General features: G+C 49.9%; 3 protein-coding genes and 2 non-coding genes across 9 annotated transcripts; 1 reads left to right on the plus strand and 4 right to left on the minus strand.

Moving 5' to 3' along the window:
• Positions 1 to 896: 896 nt before the first annotated feature.
• On the minus strand, positions 897 to 4,912 carry psma3 (proteasome 20S subunit alpha 3). Of its 2 annotated transcripts, none has more exons than XM_037242009.1 (11): positions 4,776 to 4,912; positions 3,118 to 3,200; positions 2,891 to 3,014; positions 2,707 to 2,808; positions 2,385 to 2,458; positions 2,245 to 2,317; positions 1,751 to 1,816; positions 1,615 to 1,661; positions 1,356 to 1,423; positions 1,085 to 1,149; positions 897 to 1,022 (listed from the first exon to the last, which is right to left on the minus strand). In XM_037242009.1, the coding sequence occupies exons 1-11, from the start codon at positions 4,794 to 4,796 to the stop codon at positions 978 to 980; spliced, it is 768 nt and encodes a 255-aa protein (XP_037097904.1). In that variant the 5' UTR covers positions 4,797 to 4,912; the 3' UTR covers positions 897 to 977. The 2 variants fall into 2 exon arrangements, with proteins under 2 accessions (XP_037097904.1, XP_037097905.1); XM_037242010.1 differs by lacking the exon at positions 4,776 to 4,912 and adding an exon at positions 3,938 to 4,044.
• On the minus strand, positions 1,222 to 1,301 carry LOC119116828. The gene has a single exon (XR_005096379.1). It is a non-coding gene; the product is annotated as a small nucleolar RNA SNORD53/SNORD92 (small nucleolar RNA).
• Positions 1,885 to 1,966, minus strand: LOC119116827. Its single transcript, XR_005096378.1, has one exon. It is a non-coding gene; the product is annotated as a small nucleolar RNA SNORD53/SNORD92 (small nucleolar RNA).
• Positions 4,913 to 5,246: 334 nt separating the features above from the next.
• Positions 5,247 to 10,098, minus strand: snx6 (sorting nexin 6). Of its 4 annotated transcripts, none has more exons than XM_037242004.1 (14): positions 10,010 to 10,098; positions 9,802 to 9,852; positions 8,982 to 9,086; positions 8,797 to 8,907; positions 8,166 to 8,287; positions 7,832 to 7,955; positions 7,524 to 7,619; positions 7,349 to 7,454; positions 7,089 to 7,164; positions 6,974 to 7,013; positions 6,805 to 6,891; positions 6,566 to 6,725; positions 6,363 to 6,448; positions 5,247 to 6,300 (listed from the first exon to the last, which is right to left on the minus strand). In XM_037242004.1, the coding sequence occupies exons 1-14, from the start codon at positions 10,013 to 10,015 to the stop codon at positions 6,247 to 6,249; spliced, it is 1,224 nt and encodes a 407-aa protein (XP_037097899.1). In that variant the 5' UTR covers positions 10,016 to 10,098; the 3' UTR covers positions 5,247 to 6,246. The 4 variants fall into 4 exon arrangements, with proteins under 4 accessions (XP_037097899.1, XP_037097901.1, XP_037097900.1 ...); XM_037242006.1 differs by having other exon boundaries at positions 8,797 to 8,926; positions 10,010 to 10,096; XM_037242005.1 differs by having other exon boundaries at positions 9,802 to 9,849; positions 10,010 to 10,040.
• A 2,821-nt stretch (positions 10,099 to 12,919) lies between these two features.
• Positions 12,920 to 15,488, plus strand: LOC119116437 (cofilin-2-like). The gene is made up of 4 exons (XM_037241794.1): positions 12,920 to 13,205; positions 14,322 to 14,590; positions 15,099 to 15,175; positions 15,276 to 15,488. Exons 1-4 carry the CDS (start codon positions 13,203 to 13,205, stop codon positions 15,377 to 15,379), a joined length of 453 nt encoding a protein of 150 aa, XP_037097689.1. The 5' UTR covers positions 12,920 to 13,202; the 3' UTR covers positions 15,380 to 15,488.
• The last annotated feature ends 3,614 nt before the right edge of the window (positions 15,489 to 19,102 follow it).

Here is a 19,102-nt window from a genome sequence, read left to right on the forward strand (position 1 = left end):
GCCACACCCCGGTACGTGCTTGCTCTGGTTATGGAGCTCACGGTGATGATATACGACGGACTCCGTAGGCCAGGAGTAGCAATTCCGGTCCTCGAGGGCCGGTGACCTGCATGTTTTCAGTGTTCCCCTGTTACTACACACCTGATTCGAATGGTTAGATAATTGGCAAGGTCTGCAGAAGCTGAATAACAATCCTGATAATTTGGATCAGGTCTATTGCAACAGGGAGACATAGAAAACATGCAGGACACCACCGGCCCTCTAGGACCGGAATTGCCTACCCCTGGCATAGGCCAACTGTCCGAGGGAAAGTCATGTGTTCTTTTTCTCAACACATACACAGTTGCAACGTAACATTAAGCAAATTCTGGTCACGACACGTCGACCCCGTCACATTTCCAAAGGAGACGTTTGGCCCCAATTTGTGCGTGTGCCCGAGACTTATGTCCAACCCAAAGTCAACACTAAAAGTGTATGTACTTGAGTTGACTTTAGCAAGAACACAGAAGCTGTCTGCCACAGTACAACAATGCCGAAGCACCGTCGTGCCAATTGTGGGCGATTGAAGCTCCCGAGATTGGGTTCTCGTAGTTCCAATTTCACGTGTGCCAGCAGCCAAGTCTAAGTGGAGTCTTTTGCTCACGTGTTTGGATATGTGCGTTCATCCACGTTATTGCACGGCGCCTCTGCAAGAAAAGCTCCAGACTTGCGTTTGATCACACAAAAGTTACTTTGAAGCACAACCTGTGAGCTTGTGAAAGACGCTCGTGGCTCTATCGCGTTCACAAAGACAATGGATGCTTTAGCTAACAAGAAAACATTGACAGCGAGCCATATATGGTCATTTGTGTGTGACGTCCCACTTTTAACCTATCAATATGCAGAGGGACACAGAGGACCGGGCTGGAAACATTTTTTATTTTTAAGGCAAAACTAAGAAACATGAAAAACAAACAGGAACTAAAGAGTCAGTGGGTTCACATGTTGTCTTCATCCGAGTCGTCTTCCTCCTCCAGCGAATCCTGAAAGATGTCACGTAGTGTTAGAACGCAGTGTATAAAGTGTGTGTGTGCATGCGTGTCACCTTGGCATATTTCTCTGCTTCCTCCCTGATGTCTTTGGGGACGAGCACGTGTCGACCGTTTGTGACTGAGGAGAAAGAAAGAGGTGGTTTAGTCGCTATAGTGAGCGGCGGCATTCGGCTCTGGACTACGGGTGGGCGTGGTCAGACAGCCAAGAGGAGGTGACATCACAGGCATTCAGTCCAATGAGCGAAACCTTCTGGGCACTCATCATCCCGTTAACGATGGAGCGGATGCGATCGAGACGCAGCTTTGAAGTCTTTATGTTCTTACTTTCTCCCACCCAGCTGAGTTCCAACTCGAATGCTTTGTCCTTCACCTCGTCGTGAACGATGTAGATGCTGAACACACACACAAACAAAGCCATGCAATGAAAAAGTAGAACACGGAGTTTACTTTTTTAATGACATTTTTTACCAGTCTTGGCCACATGATTTGACATCTTTTAAAAAATGCTTATTTCCTTGAATCCCTAAAAAATTATCTCATCTTCAGAGCATGACAGATCTTATGTCATTAGGCAGCCACTCACATTTTGGCGACCTCCTTGACCAGCTCTCTGCACGTCATGTCCTTCATCTGCAACACACGCCACATGACATCACGGCCGCACCACACAGGCTACACACGTGACATGACCCACACAATGTCTTGACGACAACACACACCTGCAGTTTTTCAATTTCTGTCTTGGCTGCTTGTTTAGCTTTTCCAATGGCGCAGCCCCAGTAACCCTGAAATGAGGCACACAAGATTATTGAGAGCAAAGAGGTGACGATGAACCCACAAAGTGCACACGTGCACGTTCAGACAGCCAAGAGAAATCGATGACATCATGTGATATCAGCTTGTTGAGCGAAACCTTCTCTGCATCATCACACCGCGGTTGCAAAATTCCAAACAAAGGATGGAGAGTCTCCATGGGAATCAAGCAGTAATTTATAAGGTCAAATGCAATAAGGAGGACTTTGAGGACATGTTTCAGTAGCACTTGAAAAGGCAAAGTGTTGGCCGTTTTTAGATTATTTTGCTTATGACAAAACAAAATGTCCAAGACAGCAATTGTGACCTTTGCATTCAATTATTCCAAAACTCCATCGTACATTCCCATGTAACTCATTCCAGACTTTCCTTTGCAAGCGCAGCCACGTTGAGGACTCACGTATGAGACGCCCGAGGGGTCGACCATGTAGAGCTGTGGCCCATCGTCTTTGTCGTGGGAGCCCAGGATGAAGCTGCGGACGACACCGGCGAGAGCTGTCAGCCCGGCGGCGCCCAGCATGGGCGAGGCGGCAAACTCACCTGCAGCCGAAGGGCCGCACGGCGCTGTAGAGCGTGTATGCGTGCACGTACATGGCCACGCGCTCCGACAGGTGCTGCGGGCAATGGGAGGCGTCGTTAGCCGAAACACACCTACCTAGTGGGTTATGTCCATTGTGCGTTTACCCGTTTGAGCCATCAAAGAAGTAACTTACTGCAAAGCGAGCTATAAAGTCTTTCTAAAGCGACACCGCATTGTGGTGAAATGCCATTTTCGAACAGCAAAAAGATACCATTTGGAAAGAAAAAACAAACTGCTTCATTGGAACAGTTTGACTTGAGACTTATGCTCGCCATAGTTTACCTTGAGGGGGATGTCGTGCCCGTAGCTGGTGCGGAAGTTGGACGCTTCATCGCGGGCCACCTCAGCTAGCGAGCGGGCGTCCGCCAGGAGGCCTGCCACAGCCTGAGGGATGGCAATCAGATATTGAAGAAGACTCAAAATGACACTTACTTTGAATGAGGAGCGTGTGTGTACACGTGTTTACCATGCCGACATGTCGGTCAATGTTGAAGATGCGTTTGTTGGAGCCCTCCTCGTAGAGTTTGGACAAAACCAACTTCTCCACGCCAAACACGACGCCATCTTTACAGCGGATTCCAATGGCTGTGCTGGACACCAACACACCGCACAAAAAGCAAAGTGAAAGTTGGCATTTCTGTTACGTTTGCACGACAGACCCTCGGATCACATCGGGAGGGCGAGCGCAGTCACCTGCTGTTCTCCACGGCCTTGATGGCGTACTCAACCTGAAAGACTCGGCCGTCGGGAGAGAAGGTGGATGCCGACAGGTCGTACTGGAAAACATGCATGCGGGACTATGCGTCAACATCGCAATTACAATTTCACTTCTCGCCAACAACGGGACAAAATAATGTGGTTACTTTGGACATTCTGGAATATGTTCATCTTTTGTTCGGTGTCAATTTTCAATTAATCAATAAATGCTATGTTTTATTGCAAAGACGGAGTCCTTATTGATCTTTATCATTTTCATTCATCATTGAATTTGAAAAGTTTTGAAGTACAGTAATCCCTCGTTTAACGCGGATAATTGGTTCCTTTTTTATAAAAGGGACAAGTGTACGTACTGCAATTGTGTGGACACTCCCGGCCTTCTGGTGGCGTGTGGGCAACTTTCATGCCATAATTCCTCAATTTAGAAGGTTCATTTTGAATTTTATATATATTTTTTTTAATTTGGAAAAAAATCCGCAACGTACTACAGCCGCGATAAACGTAAACGATCAAATGTAGCGAGGGATTCCTGTACTGATCCTCCACTGCTAATGTAGTAAGGTCAATGTGTGGTTTTCTGTTGTCATGTATGTGAAATATATTGCTGCATAATGGAATAAAAATAAAGTACCAATTGATATCACGCAGGATAAGCGACACACAGTACATGTGTAAGATTAGCATGGCGGCTCATTAGCGGTTAGCATTATTCGCGATGTCCTTTTTAAGATGGATTTGCTGATCTCAAAATAACTCCACTACATGCAACAGCAAAATATTTACTAATAGTGCTCACCAAGCGAGAACACTTTGCAAATATCTGACGAGGGTCGACAGCGTGAGGTACACGGTAGGAGGCACACGTGGAGTGAAGTCCTCCAGTCCACAGATGTTGCACTTGTGTGCCCCCCCGCGTGACAAGCTGTCGTAAAACAGTCGCACTAACCCTTAAAGGGCTACCACGCATGAAAACAAAATAAAGTGGCACAAAGTCAAACTACAGCCTGAAGCCCTAAAACTCATAATTTAAGCTTCACGTTTTGTCATAAAAATGTGACTTCCAAACGTTGTTTTTCTTTCTAATGTGGAAATCAAGTTGATCACGTGATCACTGATCAAGTGAGCGTCATCAAGGTATAACGTAAAATTAATCCCAACGTAAAATCCATCACAATGTGACTGAAAAGTAACCATTCTTTTGCTGGTGCGGCAGCAATACGCTGTAAAATGTAAACGTGTGATTAAAGTACAAAGTTTCAAACCTAGGTTTCCATCCCGGACACATCCAATATGGCGTACGCGCTTACGCATCGCTGCAATGGGCCAACCCGCTCAGTGAAGCATCACCGTTTACGAACAAAATAATGAACCACGGTAAACCACTAATAGCACGAGCGAGACTGCTAATCACCGCTACTTGGTCGAACTACAACACAAGATTTCTGATCGCTTTTGGTTTCAGATTAGCATCGCGGCGCAAGGCCAGCCTCGCTACGGTGAAGTGACTCAGCAGGTTAACAATAGCTAACTCGCCAGCCAGACGTTCTCAACGTAATACAGTTCCCTAGACAACTCTTGAAAAATAAAAGTGACGTTTAGAAAATAAAAAGCTTCAAGTAAGATAAAAGACTTACCCCGGTCCCAATAGAACTCATTTTGACGCCTACTGTTGGTCCAGTATGAGAGTGCAAAAGCCAATGAAGCGGTGTTTGGCTATACTAACAAGCTAGTCGTATTCGTAAGAACTCTTCCGGCAACCGCCTTCACAATAATAGCCTCTTAGGTCAGCTCCGTTTATTTAATTGATAAGCAATAAAGAAACGCCGCAGTCGTGGTTAAAACGAGTGATTTTATTCGACATACATTTAGGCAGTAGTTAAACTAACGAAGTAGTCCCTTGCTTACCAGAGGGCTTGTGTTCCAGAGCGCTTGCGATAGACAAAAAGTAGGAGTATTATCTCAATACAGATTTTAAAGCTTTATGCATTATACCAATACAAATATGCAGGTGAGATGCAGGTATTATTTCTGTAGTCATCTTCAAGCGTTAGAGGGTCAAACAAATCTTTTCCACAGTCACTTATAAAAAACATTTTTAACAGACCTTCAAAGTTGCTGTGAAAACAAATCAGCTTGTTTATTGGACTGGCATCTTTCTTTTTTTACTCTATCGCCACCTTGGATGATACGGAAGCTTTGGTCACGTTACGTGTGAAAAACATTCGTTTATAGTCATATGCAAATAAGAGAAACAAACTCAACAAGAATGATGTTAAGGCAAACACACTCAGGCTCCTCCCACAAACAAAAAAGAGCTACAATTAAGAGAGGAAGATGACAAAGACGACCGTAAACCGCCATTCGAATGTACTGGAATACAAACCTGTACAAGGCTTTCATTCGTTTTCATAAGAACAGGAACCACACGAGCAGTAGGAGGCTGCAAAAACAAAACGTTCACCAACATCCAATTATCTTAATCTAAATTAGATGACAGGAAACTGAGCGGCCGCAGCGAGACCGGCCTGATCCAGATTAAGCAAGACCGTTACAGAGTGATTTCGACTGGACCGGACTGATCCAGGTTGACCCAGAAGGGACCAGGACCTGGATCAGATGGATCCAGAATGACTGACTAGATTGAAGACTACTACCGGTAATCCAGATTGACCCACATTAGACCAGGACTTGCACCTGGACCAGATGAAATTTGACTGATCCAGACTGGACACACTGAACCAAATTGAACCAGTCTGATGGAGTGATTCTGAGCAGACCAAAGTCATCATGACTGAATTTAACTAATGCTGATTTCACACAGTGAACTCCCCAGGACCTGGACCAGATTGAGCTAGACAGTCCCAGACTGATCCAGATAGACCTACATCGGACTAGACTGATCCAAGGACAACATTTGTGTGTGCGTGTTGATGAAGAGGAAAGTGTGTGGTTATCGTGATGAAGCTTTCCTGTTTGTTTGTTCTTGTTTGCTTTTTTGAAGCCTTCAAGAGTTTTTGTAGTCCATCCGACATGGGCCCCGCAACACCCCCATGCAAAGAGCGCTGTCCAGTTGCAGGGGGCGTGGCTGTGACAAGTGGGGCGTGGCTAAGTGTTTCCTTTCAGGACCCCCAGACAACTCTGCAACAACTGCAGGTTCCCCTGAGAAAGAGAGGCCAAAGATGACTTCATAAACAGGCTCACTGACAAGGCTCACTGACTACCTTAGCGTGTTTGAGCTCCAGCTCAGCCAGCTCCACCAGGTTCTTTCTGAATGCCGCCACTCGCCTCGTCTTAAAATCGATAAGCTCTGGGTACAACACAACCACGAAGCAAGACAATGAGGGCCGAAGAGAGACTAGGAGACATAACTGGAGACGATGAATGGGAAAAAGATGAAGAGGACACCAGATGAGAAGGTTCTGACCTTGCTTGGCAGACTCGGAGATCTTGTCAAACTTGCGGCAGCACAGCTGCTGGCTGGTGTCCGCCTGCAGGACGTCGCGGTTCTTGGCGCGAGCTTTGTCCAGAGCCTTGTTGGCGTTCTCATAGTCCAGCAGCGCTCGACTGCGGCGGTACAGGAGGTCCTGCGGGGGGCGACACGCTCACATTATCACTGATGATCAAGAGTTCAAGAGGCACTGTCCCGAGGAAGGCCGGAGAGACCTTTGCAGCCTGCGATTCCCTCAGGTAGTATTTCAACAAGTCGGCCAACTTCAAGTCCTCGTCGGCGGCCACACGAGCTTCGATTTTCTGACAAAAGGAAGGAAGGGGGGGGGGGGGGTAACAAGTTGACAGGCTTGCAGTCCAGCCCGGTAGTAGTCATGTGACGTACCCTGGTCTTCTCAAAGAGTTCGGACACTTTGAGGAAGAATCTGAAAGATAAGCAGAGAGCTGCATGAATATCAGCTCAGCTGCGGTTCCCAAAGGCAAGGCAGTTCCCTCCCTACTTGCACAGGTCAGTGGAGTCCAGCGTTCCCAAGGCGTACAGCGACGACGCCATTCGGTTGATGTCATCTGCAGCATCTGGACAAAAAGGCAACAAATTTGACACGGAGGGAGGGCCTTGCTGTCTTGTCTTAATCGTTGACTTTACAAACATCCTGTCACAGAGTGAATGCACTTCCTGTCTATACGTGCACTTCCTGGTCTACTCAGCACGTCTCATCTTTGCATATTTGCTCTCAATTCACATCAAGTGATGCCTTACTCTTGTGGGAGCGGATCATCCTGTCGGATTTGGCCGAGGCGTCTTTGACTCTGTTGTGATACTCCAACAGAAAAGTCTTCTCGTGCTCAAAGAAGTCATCCACGTCCTGCGGACAAACACCAGCAGAGAGCGTCAAACTAGCGGCCGGCTGTCAAAGCAGGTGCCACGGTCTCACCTTGACGCCCGCCACCAAGACACCGTCGGCCGACTTGACCACATTCTTGAAGAAGTCCTCCAATTTCTCCTTCTTATTCTTACCACGCACACTCAGCTGCAATCACAAGATAGTAATGTCATCAATGAAGGGATGTCAGTTAGGAAAGCAGATTGAGCCAGCATGTTCACTTTTCGGTCTTGGTATGAGCGTTGCCCGGAGTAGTAAGAAAACACTACGAACACAAACTTGCCCCGTTAGTGCAATGAATGGTCTCACTCGCAGGGACCAACAAGCGACATCGAATCAAACATGGCCGGACTACTCACGTCCTGGTTGTATTCCAGGAAGACGTGGAAGTTGAGGTCCTTCCTGAGGATGGGGTGCGCCGCTACGCGACACAGAAAAACCTCGTGCATGGCCACAGTCTTCTTAAAGATGGCCAGGTACTCTCTTAGGAGGGGTGGGGTGGTTGGGGGGGGGGGGGGGGGGGGGGGTCAATCAATAACACTTTTATTCATGGCGACTGCTCTCTCCATCCAAACAAGACTTTGCTTTCCATGCGCATCTAGCAATTGGGGATGGGGCAATGATACTCCCAAATACACCCAAGACAAACAGTGACATTTTGATGAGGGGACGGAGACCGGGCAAACGACTCACGCTTCAAGTTCCTGCTTCATCTTGGTGAACTCCTCCTTGGTCATGGAGCCCTCTCCCTCGCCCAACTTTTGCAGCTTCTCTCTGGAGGCGTCAAAATCGGGTCTGGGCGGGGCGGGCGGGATCTGAAGCGAGCGCATCACGAGTCAGCTCCCGACAAGGACGACAGCTCGCGTTTCAGCGGGACCTTTCGAGCCAGTAAAGGAACGCTTGAACGGAAACGTTGACGGGCGAGTATGATGGCGGCACTGCGTTTGTGGGGGACCAGCAGGCCGCGGCCGCCGAGTACGACTCAGGCTCGGCAATGAACGCGGCCGGTATTTGCAACACCGGGTCGCTCCCACGCACGATCGGGTTTTGAGGCCGAGGCGCGCTCTCACTTTGTTTGGCGCCACCTCGAAGCCAAAGAACTGGGTCAATGTGACGGACGGAGATTCATTCGGGTAGGCCATAGCCCTTTCAAATAGACCAAATAAAGTGCTTTGCCACCATCTTATAGCCCATCACAAGCCACCTCGATTGTGCGTCATGGAGGTGCGCCATTTGTGGTTCAGACATTTTTCTAGACGCTTCCTCCACGTATCACTGGGTTGAAAGCGAAAAAGCGAGTCGCCAAAGCGAGCGCACGACTCACAATGTACCCAGCGTAGTCTTCGTTCTCCACGAACGAGTCGTGCAGCCAGATGAATTCTTCATGCTGGCGGACCACCGAGAATTCACTCTGCTTGAAGTTGAGCAGCGTGCTCTGCGGATACAGCGGCACGCTGACAGCCAGCGCTGGGAAGCGAGCTTGCGCCACCGGACCGGCCGTGACCTCACCTTGGTGTGCACAGTGAACTTGACCTTGTCTCGTTCGCTGAGGGCATCCGAGATGTCCACCTGCAGCGTGGCGTCTGTCTGGAGGTCGACGCTGACCGCCCTGGGCTGCGCACGCAAGCACAAAGACATTCATGCACTTCCCCCTCAGGTTAAGCCTGGCCTGGTAAAAATTTACACAGAGGCAAGGACAGCTCGGCTCCCGCGACTAAATGAACCCAATCATGGGTTTAGGTGCATATTTAATCAATCGGTAAGCCTCAACTAGGCCGTTGAGCGCAACCTTTCGTTTCTTGTCACGTTTTGACCTTATTCATGTAGAATTGTAAGTTTCAGTCAGAAACTGGACATTGGCCACACTTGCCAACGACTGGGTTTTAATGTTGGTTATGGTGCTAGCCTAGCACCGGAAGAGCGAATTTTGAGGCTACTACTACCAAGCGTGAAGAACTGGCGAACCGTCGTCTAACAACGCTGCTAACTGTTAGTATGTTAGCTTTGCGTCGGGAGTGCTGATGGTGTAGGGGTACACTTGCCTGTCTTGTGTGCGATTCCCGCATATGACGGTGTGTACGTGCGTGTGCCAAATTCTTTTTTAGCTTAGTCTCTTACGGTGAAACCCAAACAGGTGCACGTGACCATCACGTGACCAGCTAGCAGAACCCGTTCCCAAAAAACCGACGTAGCAGAGAGCTAATGCTAACAGGCGCAGCTGAAACCAGCCGGGGCAGGTGCCAGAGCCGAAACATGGGCCGAACCGGGCTCCAGCGCTCCAGCACAGGAGAGGTGACGTAGAAAAGAAGAGCGAAAAAGGACAACTTACTCCTCGGTCCTCCTCGGAGAGGAAGTCCGGTCCGTCGTCCAGTCCTTCCTGCTGCGAGCAAACGAGAGAGGCGTCATTTGAAGCGAGCGGACACCACCCACGTCCGAACTGCCGCCGGGGGTGCCGCGGTCTGGTCCCTTCCGACGCGACGCAGTCAGAAAGAGCAAAGAGTACAGAAAAGAAAAGAGAAGAGGCGATCCTAACCTACCATCATGGCTGCCAACGGGTGGAGACAGGAACACGTGTGACGTCATGACGTCCTTTGAAAACATCCAACGCATGACGTCACTTTACGTGCTCTCCTCTCGTCGAAACCATATTCAAATTGCAAACAAGTATTTTTTAAATACTGTATTCTGTATTTTGGGTATTCTAAATTGACATTTGTAAGAAGCGATTAAGAGGGATGAAATCCAACGTATCAGCTCAAATCAAATATTGAGTTCAAAGGCAGGCTCGTCCTATGTTTTCACAAAACACTGGAATTACACTGGAATGGTATTTGTGTGAATACAGAAATAACGAATGCACGAGAACCACAATCTCGTAAATCCACAAACGTTAAGTGCAAGTCAAGGCGAGTTTTGCTTTGTGTGTGCGCGTGTGTGCCTGTGTAATCGGAGTGAAGTTTCTCCACCCGTTGACTCTTGTGCCATCCAAGTAGGCGGCACCGCCTCTACTGACACTGAAATTGACGTCAAAGTGCCGATGGCGACGGGCTCGCCTTGCAAACGTCACGCAGCCAAACCCGAAAAAAGGTGAACTGGCCTGCGACGTGAACCGATGGGAACACCATATACTTAAGCGTCATCAGAATTTGTCTTGTCTGCCACTCGCAAGAGCGTAAGCACCCGCCATTGTTTTTTCGCACCATTGTTTTCAAGAGTCACATAAAACCTGTAGCTTTCCACCATTACCCCCCTCTCAGCCCAAGTCCGCCCCCTTCCCCAGATTAGGCAAACACAGATCATTCTCGCAGCACTTGGCCCGCCGCCTTCATATAGAATAGAATAGAATAGATCTTTATTGTCATTGTCACATATGTACAACGAAATTTAAAAAGTGCCAACCGATCAGTGCATGAAAATAAAAAAATAAATAGAATAAAAAGATTGAAAAATACAAGCTAAAAACCCACAGAAGAACATACACAGACATAATCATTTTCTTTTAGCGGCATTCAATGTGACTACCGCTGTAGGGTAAAAACTGTTGGCGAATCTGCTAGTCCTTGACCTAATTGATCTGTAGTGTCTGCCTGATGGCAACAGTTCGAAAAGGGAGTGGCCAGGGTGGGAATTGTCCTTCAGAATGTTCTGTGTTTTTTTGAGACAGCGGGTTCTGTGTAGGTCTTCCAGTGTGGGGAGAGGGCAACCAATGATCTTCTGTGCTGTGTTGATGACCCCTTGGAGCTTTTTCCTCTGAGCAGCAGTGCAGCTGGAGTACCAAACACATATACAGTATGTTAAAGTGCTCTCTATGGAGCAGCGATAGAAGGACACCAGCAGTCTTTGTGTAATGCTGTGCCTCCTCAGCACCCTTAGGAAGTAGAGTCTCTGCTGGGCCTTTTTTAGCAGCTCAGAGGTGTTCACGCTCCAGGTGAAGTCCTCCTCGATGTGGACTCCCAGGTAACGGAAGGAGGACACCCTCTCCACACAGACCCCGTTGATAATAACTGGTGGAATGTCCGTTTTATTTTTCCTCCTAAAATCAATGACCAGTTCTTGGGTTTTAGCCGTGTTTAGGAGCAGATTGTTCTCTCTGCACCACTCCGATAGCTGCACCACTTTGTCCCTGTAGGCAGACTCATCCCCCTTTGAGATGAGCCCCACCACGGTGGTGTCATCCGCAAATTTCACGATGGTGTTGCTGCGGTGGGCGGGGGTGCATGTATGTGTGTAGAGCGTGTAAAGCAGTGGGCTCAGTACGCAGCCCTGTGGGGAGCCGGTACCAAGACTGAGAGGTGTGGATGTATGACGGCCCACTCTCACCCTCTGGCTGCGACCCGTCAGGAAGGTCTTAATCCACCTGCAAGTATTGTGTGGAAGTCCCAGGCCCCCCAGTATGTCCACCAGTCTGTGGGGGAGGATGGTGTTAAAAGCAGAGCTAAAGTCCACGAAGAGCATCCGCACATAGCTTCCCGGCTGCTCCAGGTGGGACAGTGCAGCGTGGAGGGCTGTAGCTACTGCGTCCTCTGTGGATCTATTTGCCCTGTAGGCAAACTGGTGGGGGTCAAAACCTCTGAACAGGAGTGATGTGATGTGACCCCGTACCAGCTTTTCAAAGCACTTCATCACCACCGGGGTGAGTGCGACTGGCCGGTAGTCATTAAGGCTGGTGATGTGGCGTTTCTTGGGCAGGGGGACTATAGTGGAGGATTTTAAACAGGATGGGACGGTGGACTCGGTAAGGGACTGGTTGAAAATCTTTGTGAAGACTCCAGCCAGCTGATCTGCGCAGTCCTTCAGGACCAATTGTTGCTTGGCAACGCAGCAAGCTCACCTGTGTATTCTTGAAAACAACGAGGCTCATGTGCGGAGAAAAACTTTTGTCAGCAACAATATGTTTTAGGGTACCGATTGCACAAACAGATATAAACAGACTTGCACTGTTTCACTAAGTTAGTGAAGGACCATCATCAAGGAGATTCCGGAGGGAACCTCAGAGCTGAGTGAATAAGTTGAGAGAAGAGCCTCAAAGCACTCAAGTACGCTCAACATGGAGCCCAGCACAAAACAGGAGTGAGGCAGGAAAGCGCAATAACACCAAGGAACCACGCCAGTGGAATTCCTACAAGCAGGTTCTTGCATGCTCTTTGTCTAAACTCGACCTCTGAGTCAAATTCCTCTGAAGACAAAAAAATGCGATGGCAGAGCAAAAGACGATAGCCAATCGAGGTTTGCCTTGGAGGCAAATGGGAACAAAATTGAACCCACAAAGAAGTAAGCGGACAGAACAAAAAAAACAAACGGGCATGACTAAGATTCATTTGCAAGGACAAAGAAACCTTATTTTGGGCGAGGCGACTGGCAGGAAATTGGCAGCGCCCTTTGACCTCAGTGGGCCCGACATCGCCAAAGTGTTTCTTTTGCCAACAACCCAAGGCTCTATCTTGACGCGCTTGAGAGCAATCTCAAAGTCGACAAGCTGGGACAGGCGTCCCCCACAGCGCTGTGCAGCACCGCCAGTTGGCCCCTCGCGAGTCACTGAGAGCGGTTTGACCTGTTTGGGCGAGAGGTGTGGCGTTCTCCAGTCAAGACACGCTGCGAGTCATTCCGTTTCGCTGTGCTGTACAGAGAAAACCACTCCCTGAAGCAGCAACATCGCGCAACACATTTGTCGAGACCGAAGCAAGCCCGCGCCCGAGACGTGCCGTCACTGCCCGCTAACTAGCAGACAAAATGGTACGTTTGCCTCCTTTACTCTCTCGCTTGCTTGCTCAGCTGACTCAGTTTGCAAAAGAAGCCCGTGGGCCCACTTTTGTTTCGCTCGTTAGCGTTAGCTCCCCGCTACCCAAGCGCTAGCAGAGCTTTGGCGGAACTGGTTCTCCCAGCTGCTCACACGACATGGAGGAGCTGCTCATGTTGTTCTTGTCGCATGTTCACATCTTTGGCTGTTCAATTTGAAGATGATTGAGCGAACTCCACATTTGTAAAGATCTCGCTGTCTTTGACAACACATCGTGTTCAGCTGAACAAAGATTCAGATTCTTTGGGCACCTGATGACGGATGATTTTGGAGGTGCCAGGTTTGCATCTGAAAACAAACAAAGGAACCGCGGCGGAAGGTGGCCTGTTGAATGTTAGCAGCAAGGCTAGCACAACTCCGGACATGCCCGGACCACTCCCAGCTCCCAGTCACTGTCAGGCAGAACCTCTGCATGCCCAAATATGGTCAATTCCTCAGTTTTCATAAGTTGATATTAATAGTCTGTCCCCACATTGTCTGTTCTTTCTACGCAACATGAACCAATTAAAAAGGTTGAAAATGGACTAACTCTGTTAAAGTCCCACTGAGGTGAAAATGAAAATGTCTTAAAAATTGGACACAGCCAGAGAAGTGTGTTGTTAACAAGCTTGACAAATTGAAACAAATGAGACAAAAGGCAAGTATATGAAATATATGAAAGTACAATGACTCGTGCGGAACGATGAGAGATGAGCCTGGAACCAGCTAGCGTAGCTTCTCCATTCAGTCGAAGCTAGCCATTTTTTAAAAGACATACATCGCTGTCAAAATGTAAAACGGAGCTTGATCAAGAACTCTTCAGTCAAGTAGGAAGTCCCGACTGGCAAGTCGTAAGAAAGAGGTCGTGGCAAACATTAAATGCCAGATGTTTTGCTGACAAACCGCGGGAAAAAACGACAGGCGGGTTTTCATCCATCCCCGGAATCGTTACACGCCTTGTTACACACGCAAGCCGACGGGAGCGGGTTTTGGTCCGTCCTCGGAACTGTCATACGCTGTTCCGCGGCCGTGTCTGTGGGCTGCACATTGACCGGTGCCCGTGTCGCCAACAGACCTCAGGTGTGAATGTGGCTAAGGAGGTGGCCGTTTTGTATGATGACATCAAGTTCAAGAAGACCCTCAAGGTGGCGTTCTTTCGCATAAGCGACGACAGGAAGTCCATCATCGTGGACACGGAGAACCAAGTGAAGTGGAATCAGGAGGACCCCTACGGCACATTTGTCAAAATGCTCCCGGAAGACGATTGCCGATACATCGTGTTCGACGTGTCCTACGTGACCAACGATTCCGGGGACAAGACGCAGCTGGTTTTCATCTCTTGGTGGGTGTTCGCATGCGGGCGCGCGTGCTAATGCTAACTAAACGGCGTCTGTGTCAACAGCTTGCAGCCGAGGCTTCCCACTCCCGTTTTGGTTCTTCTCGCATGTTTGAGGCTCACTTCAAATGAATAGATGCTGCCCTAGCTAATGGGTCAGTGCAAGACTGAGCAGGCTTCCACTTCTGAACCTCGTTGGAAGCAAAAGGATTTGGCAGAGCCGCTTTGACTGCCACAGAAGCTCCTGAGAATCACTTTGACTCTGGCAGAACGTCAATGGCGCTGAAATGACTCGAGCAGAACCACTTTGACTCCCATACGACCGCCTTAGAACCTCAATTCCAGTCGAGCCTCTTTTAAATCGCCTTGAGCGGCAGATCAGCGTTGGGTTCCACGTGAAATCGCGAGCATCCACTTTAAACGAATCCTTGCACTTCTGCGACATGTCCACGTCCAAAGGTGATGACGCTTCAGTGACAGAAGCAAAGTCACTTCCTGTTTGCTTTGTGTGCAGGGCTCCCGAGTCCGCTCCCATCTCACGCAAGATGGTTCATGCCAGCTCCAAAAGCTACATCAAGAAAGAGTTGGAACGTGAGTGACAGCAGCGCCGCTGATCACGAAACCGTTCTGGACACTGCTGCGTGTTGTCAAATGTGATGATGATGATGTCACGGTTGCGTCTCCTCCTCAGTGTCGAACGAGTGGAGTCTAACTGACAAGGCGGAGGCTGGCGACTGGAAAGATCTTGCCTGCAAGCTGAAAGGGGCTGTGATTGTGGAGGGGAGGCAGGTGTGATGTCAATCAGCCCGACACGAGCCCCGACCGCAAGTTGTGCACCCCTAAAGTGGAACCTTGTTTGTGACATGCAAGAAGCCACCCTTCAATAAAAACCTGTGGCGACGCATCCCGCCTCATTTTTCCACATAGACAATGTGGCCAGAGATGAGCCCCCCCACACACAAGATAATTCTCCGAATTCACTTTTCTCAGGTTTCTATTGACAGTACTAAATTAAATCCCTCAACTAACATTGAATCTTGACCAGAGAGGGAGGGGCCAGTACTCAAAATGCCTTCAAGCCAGCCCCTGCATTCACATTAAACATTGAAAAAAACAAAAAGAACATGTGGCTTGTTCAATAAATGGAGACGCAATAATACACATGTGCTTTTCTTAATTGCTGACTTGCAGATCATTTATAAATCATCAAGGACGTGTACTCACAGCAAGGGTCTTTGCAAGATGCAATTTGTGGCCAGGTCAACTGGAGTCAGCTGGGGTCAGCTGGCTTCGTGTTGCTACTCACAACACACTCTTTCACTCCCATTGTCCTGCAAGGTCAACAAAGGCTTCCGGAAGTTAAATTGGCTCGTCTAAAACTTCATTTCTCCACACTCTTTGAATCTCATTTTTTTGTGTTAGCCCATTATGATAGTGCTTTCTGTGAGGAATCTAATTGGTCAATATTTATCACCCCTCTTTGCTCTGATTGACTATTAATGCACAACTGGCCAAACAAATCTATAAATCGAAAACCTTGTCGAGACGTTCCAGGTTCTGCTTGATTCAAGATTCAAGATTCAAAGCGTTTATTGTCATGTCTACAAAAGGAAAGCACTTTTTCTTTGTACAATGAAACTCTTTCGCTGTCCGTTAAAATGCCAGACAAGGTAAGGAAGATTAAAAGAAAATTAAAAAATGTAAAAACACAAAATATAAAAACCACAATATATACACAATATATACAACTACTAAGGTGAGGGATGTGCAGTATAGGGCGAGTGCAAAAATGGCATTGTGCAACAGTTGTGAGAGTTATAGTGAATGTACTGTTAAACAGGGGAGAATGCAGTGCAAAACAAAGTAAGTGTAAACAATGTACAGTATAAAGTGCAGATCAGTGACTGAGGTAGTGATCTGGTCAGCTGTTTGTCTAATGGCCGTGGGAAAGAAAGAATTTTTGAAACGGGAGTGTCATGTCTCGTCCCCAGTCTTGTGACGTGTATAGGTTGTCATCGTTTCTGTGTCTGTGTGCTCGCCCCTCCCTTCCTGTTGATTAGTGTAATCACACTCACCTGCCTCTTGTTGCCTGTGTTGTATTTGAGTTCTGTTTGTGTGCCACTCGATGTCGGAGCATTGTGGACAATGCATGTGTTACTGCCACGAGGTTGTTTGGCTCCTGTCTTTTGAGTTTGCTGCAATAAACCCTGGTCCAAGCTGCACTTGGTCGCCCTGCTCCATTTCTACACTCCGTTCGTGACAGAATGCTCCGACCACTACAGCGACCAGCGCTTGGACCTCCCTCTACCATCAGCTCCCACTGCGACGCCCGATCCACGCCCATCGTCCGAGCAGGTTCCAGCGCGATCGGCTCCGCTGTCGCCATCGGACTCCGCTGCCGCGACGCCGGACACGCGGCCGCCATCGGAGTGCCTCCCGGCGCCATCGGCTGCGAGAGTCATCGGACTTCGCTGCCGCGACGCCGGACACGCGGCCGCCATCGGAGTGCCTCCCGGCGTCATCAGACTCGCGGTCGCCATCGGGCTCCACCCCAGCGTCGCAGGGCCCTTTGACGTCGCCCGACTCCAAGCCAGCTGCGCCGGACCCGCGATCGTCCCTGGCCCCACTCCCACTGCTGCGGCGCGTGGTGGCTCTTGCTGCTGCCACGGCTCCGCCTTACGAATGCCGCTGATCGCGGTCCGGACTTTCGAGTGCCGCTGATTGCGGCGAGGACTTTTTTTTTTTTTTAGCCGCCCGAGTGCGGGTTTGTATGAGTAGCCGCCCGAGTGCGGGTTTGTGTGTGTGGCCGTGCGGGTTTGTGTGTGTGTGTGTGTGGCCGTGCGGGTTTGTGTGTGTGTGGCCGTGCGGGTTTGTGTGTGTGTGTGTGTGTGTGTGTGTGTGTGTGGCCGTGCGGGTTTGTGTGTGTGTGTGTGTGTGGCCGTGCGGGTTTGTGTGTGTGTGTGTGTGGCCGTGCGGGTTTGTGTGTGTGTGTGTGTGGCCGTGCGGGTTTGTGTGTGTGTGGCCGTGCGGGTTTGTGTGTGTGTGGCCGTGCGGGTTAGTGTGTGTGTGGCCGTGCGGGTTAGTGTGTGTGTGGCCGTGCGGGTTAGTGTGTGTGTGGCCGTGCGGGTTAGTGTGTGTGTGGCCGTGCGGGTTAGTGTGTGTGTGGCCGTGCGGGTTTGTGTGTGTGTGGCCGTGCGGGTTTGTGTGTGTGTGGCCGTGCGGGTTTGTGTGTGTGTGGCCGTGCGGGTTTGTGTGTGTGGCGTGGGTGTGGTGTGTGGCCGTGCGGGTTTGTGTGTGTGTGTGTGTGTGGCCGTGCGGGTTGTGTGTGTGTGTGTGTGGCCGTGCGGGTTTGTGTGTGTGTGTGTGTGTGTGGCCGTGCGGGTTTGTGTGTGTGTGGCCGTGCGGGTTTGTGTGTGTGTGTGTGTGGCCGTGCGGGTTTGTGTGTGTGTGTGTGTGTGTGTGTGCGGGTTTGTGTGTGTGTGTGTGTGTGTGTGTGTGTGGCCGTGCGGGTTTGTGTGTGTGTGTGTGTGTGTGTGTGTGTGTGGCCGTGCGGGTTTGTGTGTGTGTGTGTGTGTGTGTGTGTGTGTGTGTGTGTGTGGCCGTGCGGGTTTGTGTGTGTGTGTGTGTGGCCGTGCGGGTTTGTGTGTGTGTGTGTGTGGCCGTGCGGGTTTGTGTGTGTGTGTGTGTGTGTGTGGCCGTGCGGGTTTGTGTGTGTGTGTGTGTGTGTGGCCGTGCGGGTTTGTGTGTGTGTGTGTGTGGCCGTGCGGGTTTGTGTGTGTGTGTGTGTGTGTGGCCGTGCGGGTTTGTGTGTGTGTGTGTGTGTGTGGCCGTGCGGGTTTGTGTGTGTGTGTGTGTGTGTGGCCGTGCGGGTTTGTGTGTGTGTGTGTGTGTGTGGCCGTGCGGGTTTGTGTGTGTGTGTGTGTGTGTGGCCGTGCGGGTTTGTGTGTGTGTGTGTGTGGCCGTGCGGGTTTGTGTGTGTGTGTGTGTGTGGCCGTGCGGGTTTGTGTGTGTGTGTGTGTGTGGCCGTGCGGGTTTGTGTGTGTGTGTGTGTGGCCGTGCGGGTTTGTGTGTGTGTGTGTGTGGCCGTGCGGGTTTGTGTGTGTGTGTGTGTGGCCGTGCGGGTTTGTGTGTGTGTGTGTGTGGCCGTGCGGGTTGTGTGTGTGTGTGTGTGTGTGGCCGTGCGGGTTTGTGTGTGTGTGTGTGTGGCCGTGCGGGTTTGTGTGTGTGTGTGTGGCCGTGCGGGTTTGTGTGTGTGTGTGTGTGGCCGTGCGGGTTTGTGTGTGTGTGTGTGTGGCCGTGCGGGTTTGTGTGTGTGTGTGTGTGGCCGGCCGTGTGTGTGTGTGTGTGTGGCCGGCCGTGCGTGTGTGTGTGGCCGGCCGTGCGGGTTTGTGTGTGTGTGTGGCCGTGCGGGTTTGTGTGTGTGTGTGGCCGTGCGGGTTTGTGTGTGTGTGTGGCCGTGCGGGTTTGTGTGTGTGTGTGGCCGTGCGGGTTTGTGTGTGTGTGTGTGTGTGTGTGTGT

The sequence above is a fragment of the Syngnathus acus genome, chromosome 22, assembly GCF_901709675.1.
Source record: "Syngnathus acus chromosome 22, fSynAcu1.2, whole genome shotgun sequence".
NCBI lineage: Eukaryota > Metazoa > Chordata > Actinopteri > Syngnathiformes > Syngnathidae > Syngnathus > Syngnathus acus.

Coding starts and splice junctions, on each gene's coding strand:
- psma3 (XM_037242009.1), bottom strand. CDS start 4,796: ATGAGTTCTATTGGGACCGGG. Junction 2,318..2,384: donor GTGCGGCCCTTCGGCTGCAG/GTGAGTTTGCCG, acceptor TGTCGTCCGCAG/CTTCATCCTGGGCTCCCACG. Junction 1,150..1,355: donor ACTCAGCTGGGTGGGAGAAA/GTAAGAACATAA, acceptor CTTTCTCCTCAG/TCACAAACGGTCGACACGTG.
- snx6 (XM_037242004.1), bottom strand. Junction 9,087..9,801: donor TCTCCGAGGAGGACCGAGGA/GTAAGTTGTCCT, acceptor TTGCGTGCGCAG/CCCAGGGCGGTCAGCGTCGA. Junction 7,014..7,088: donor GACTCCACTGACCTGTGCAA/GTAGGGAGGGAA, acceptor CTTATCTTTCAG/ATTCTTCCTCAAAGTGTCCG.
- LOC119116437 (XM_037241794.1), top strand. Junction 14,591..15,098: donor CAGCTGGTTTTCATCTCTTG/GTGGGTGTTCGC, acceptor CTTTGTGTGCAG/GGCTCCCGAGTCCGCTCCCA. Junction 15,176..15,275: donor CATCAAGAAAGAGTTGGAAC/GTGAGTGACAGC, acceptor TCTCCTCCTCAG/TGTCGAACGAGTGGAGTCTA.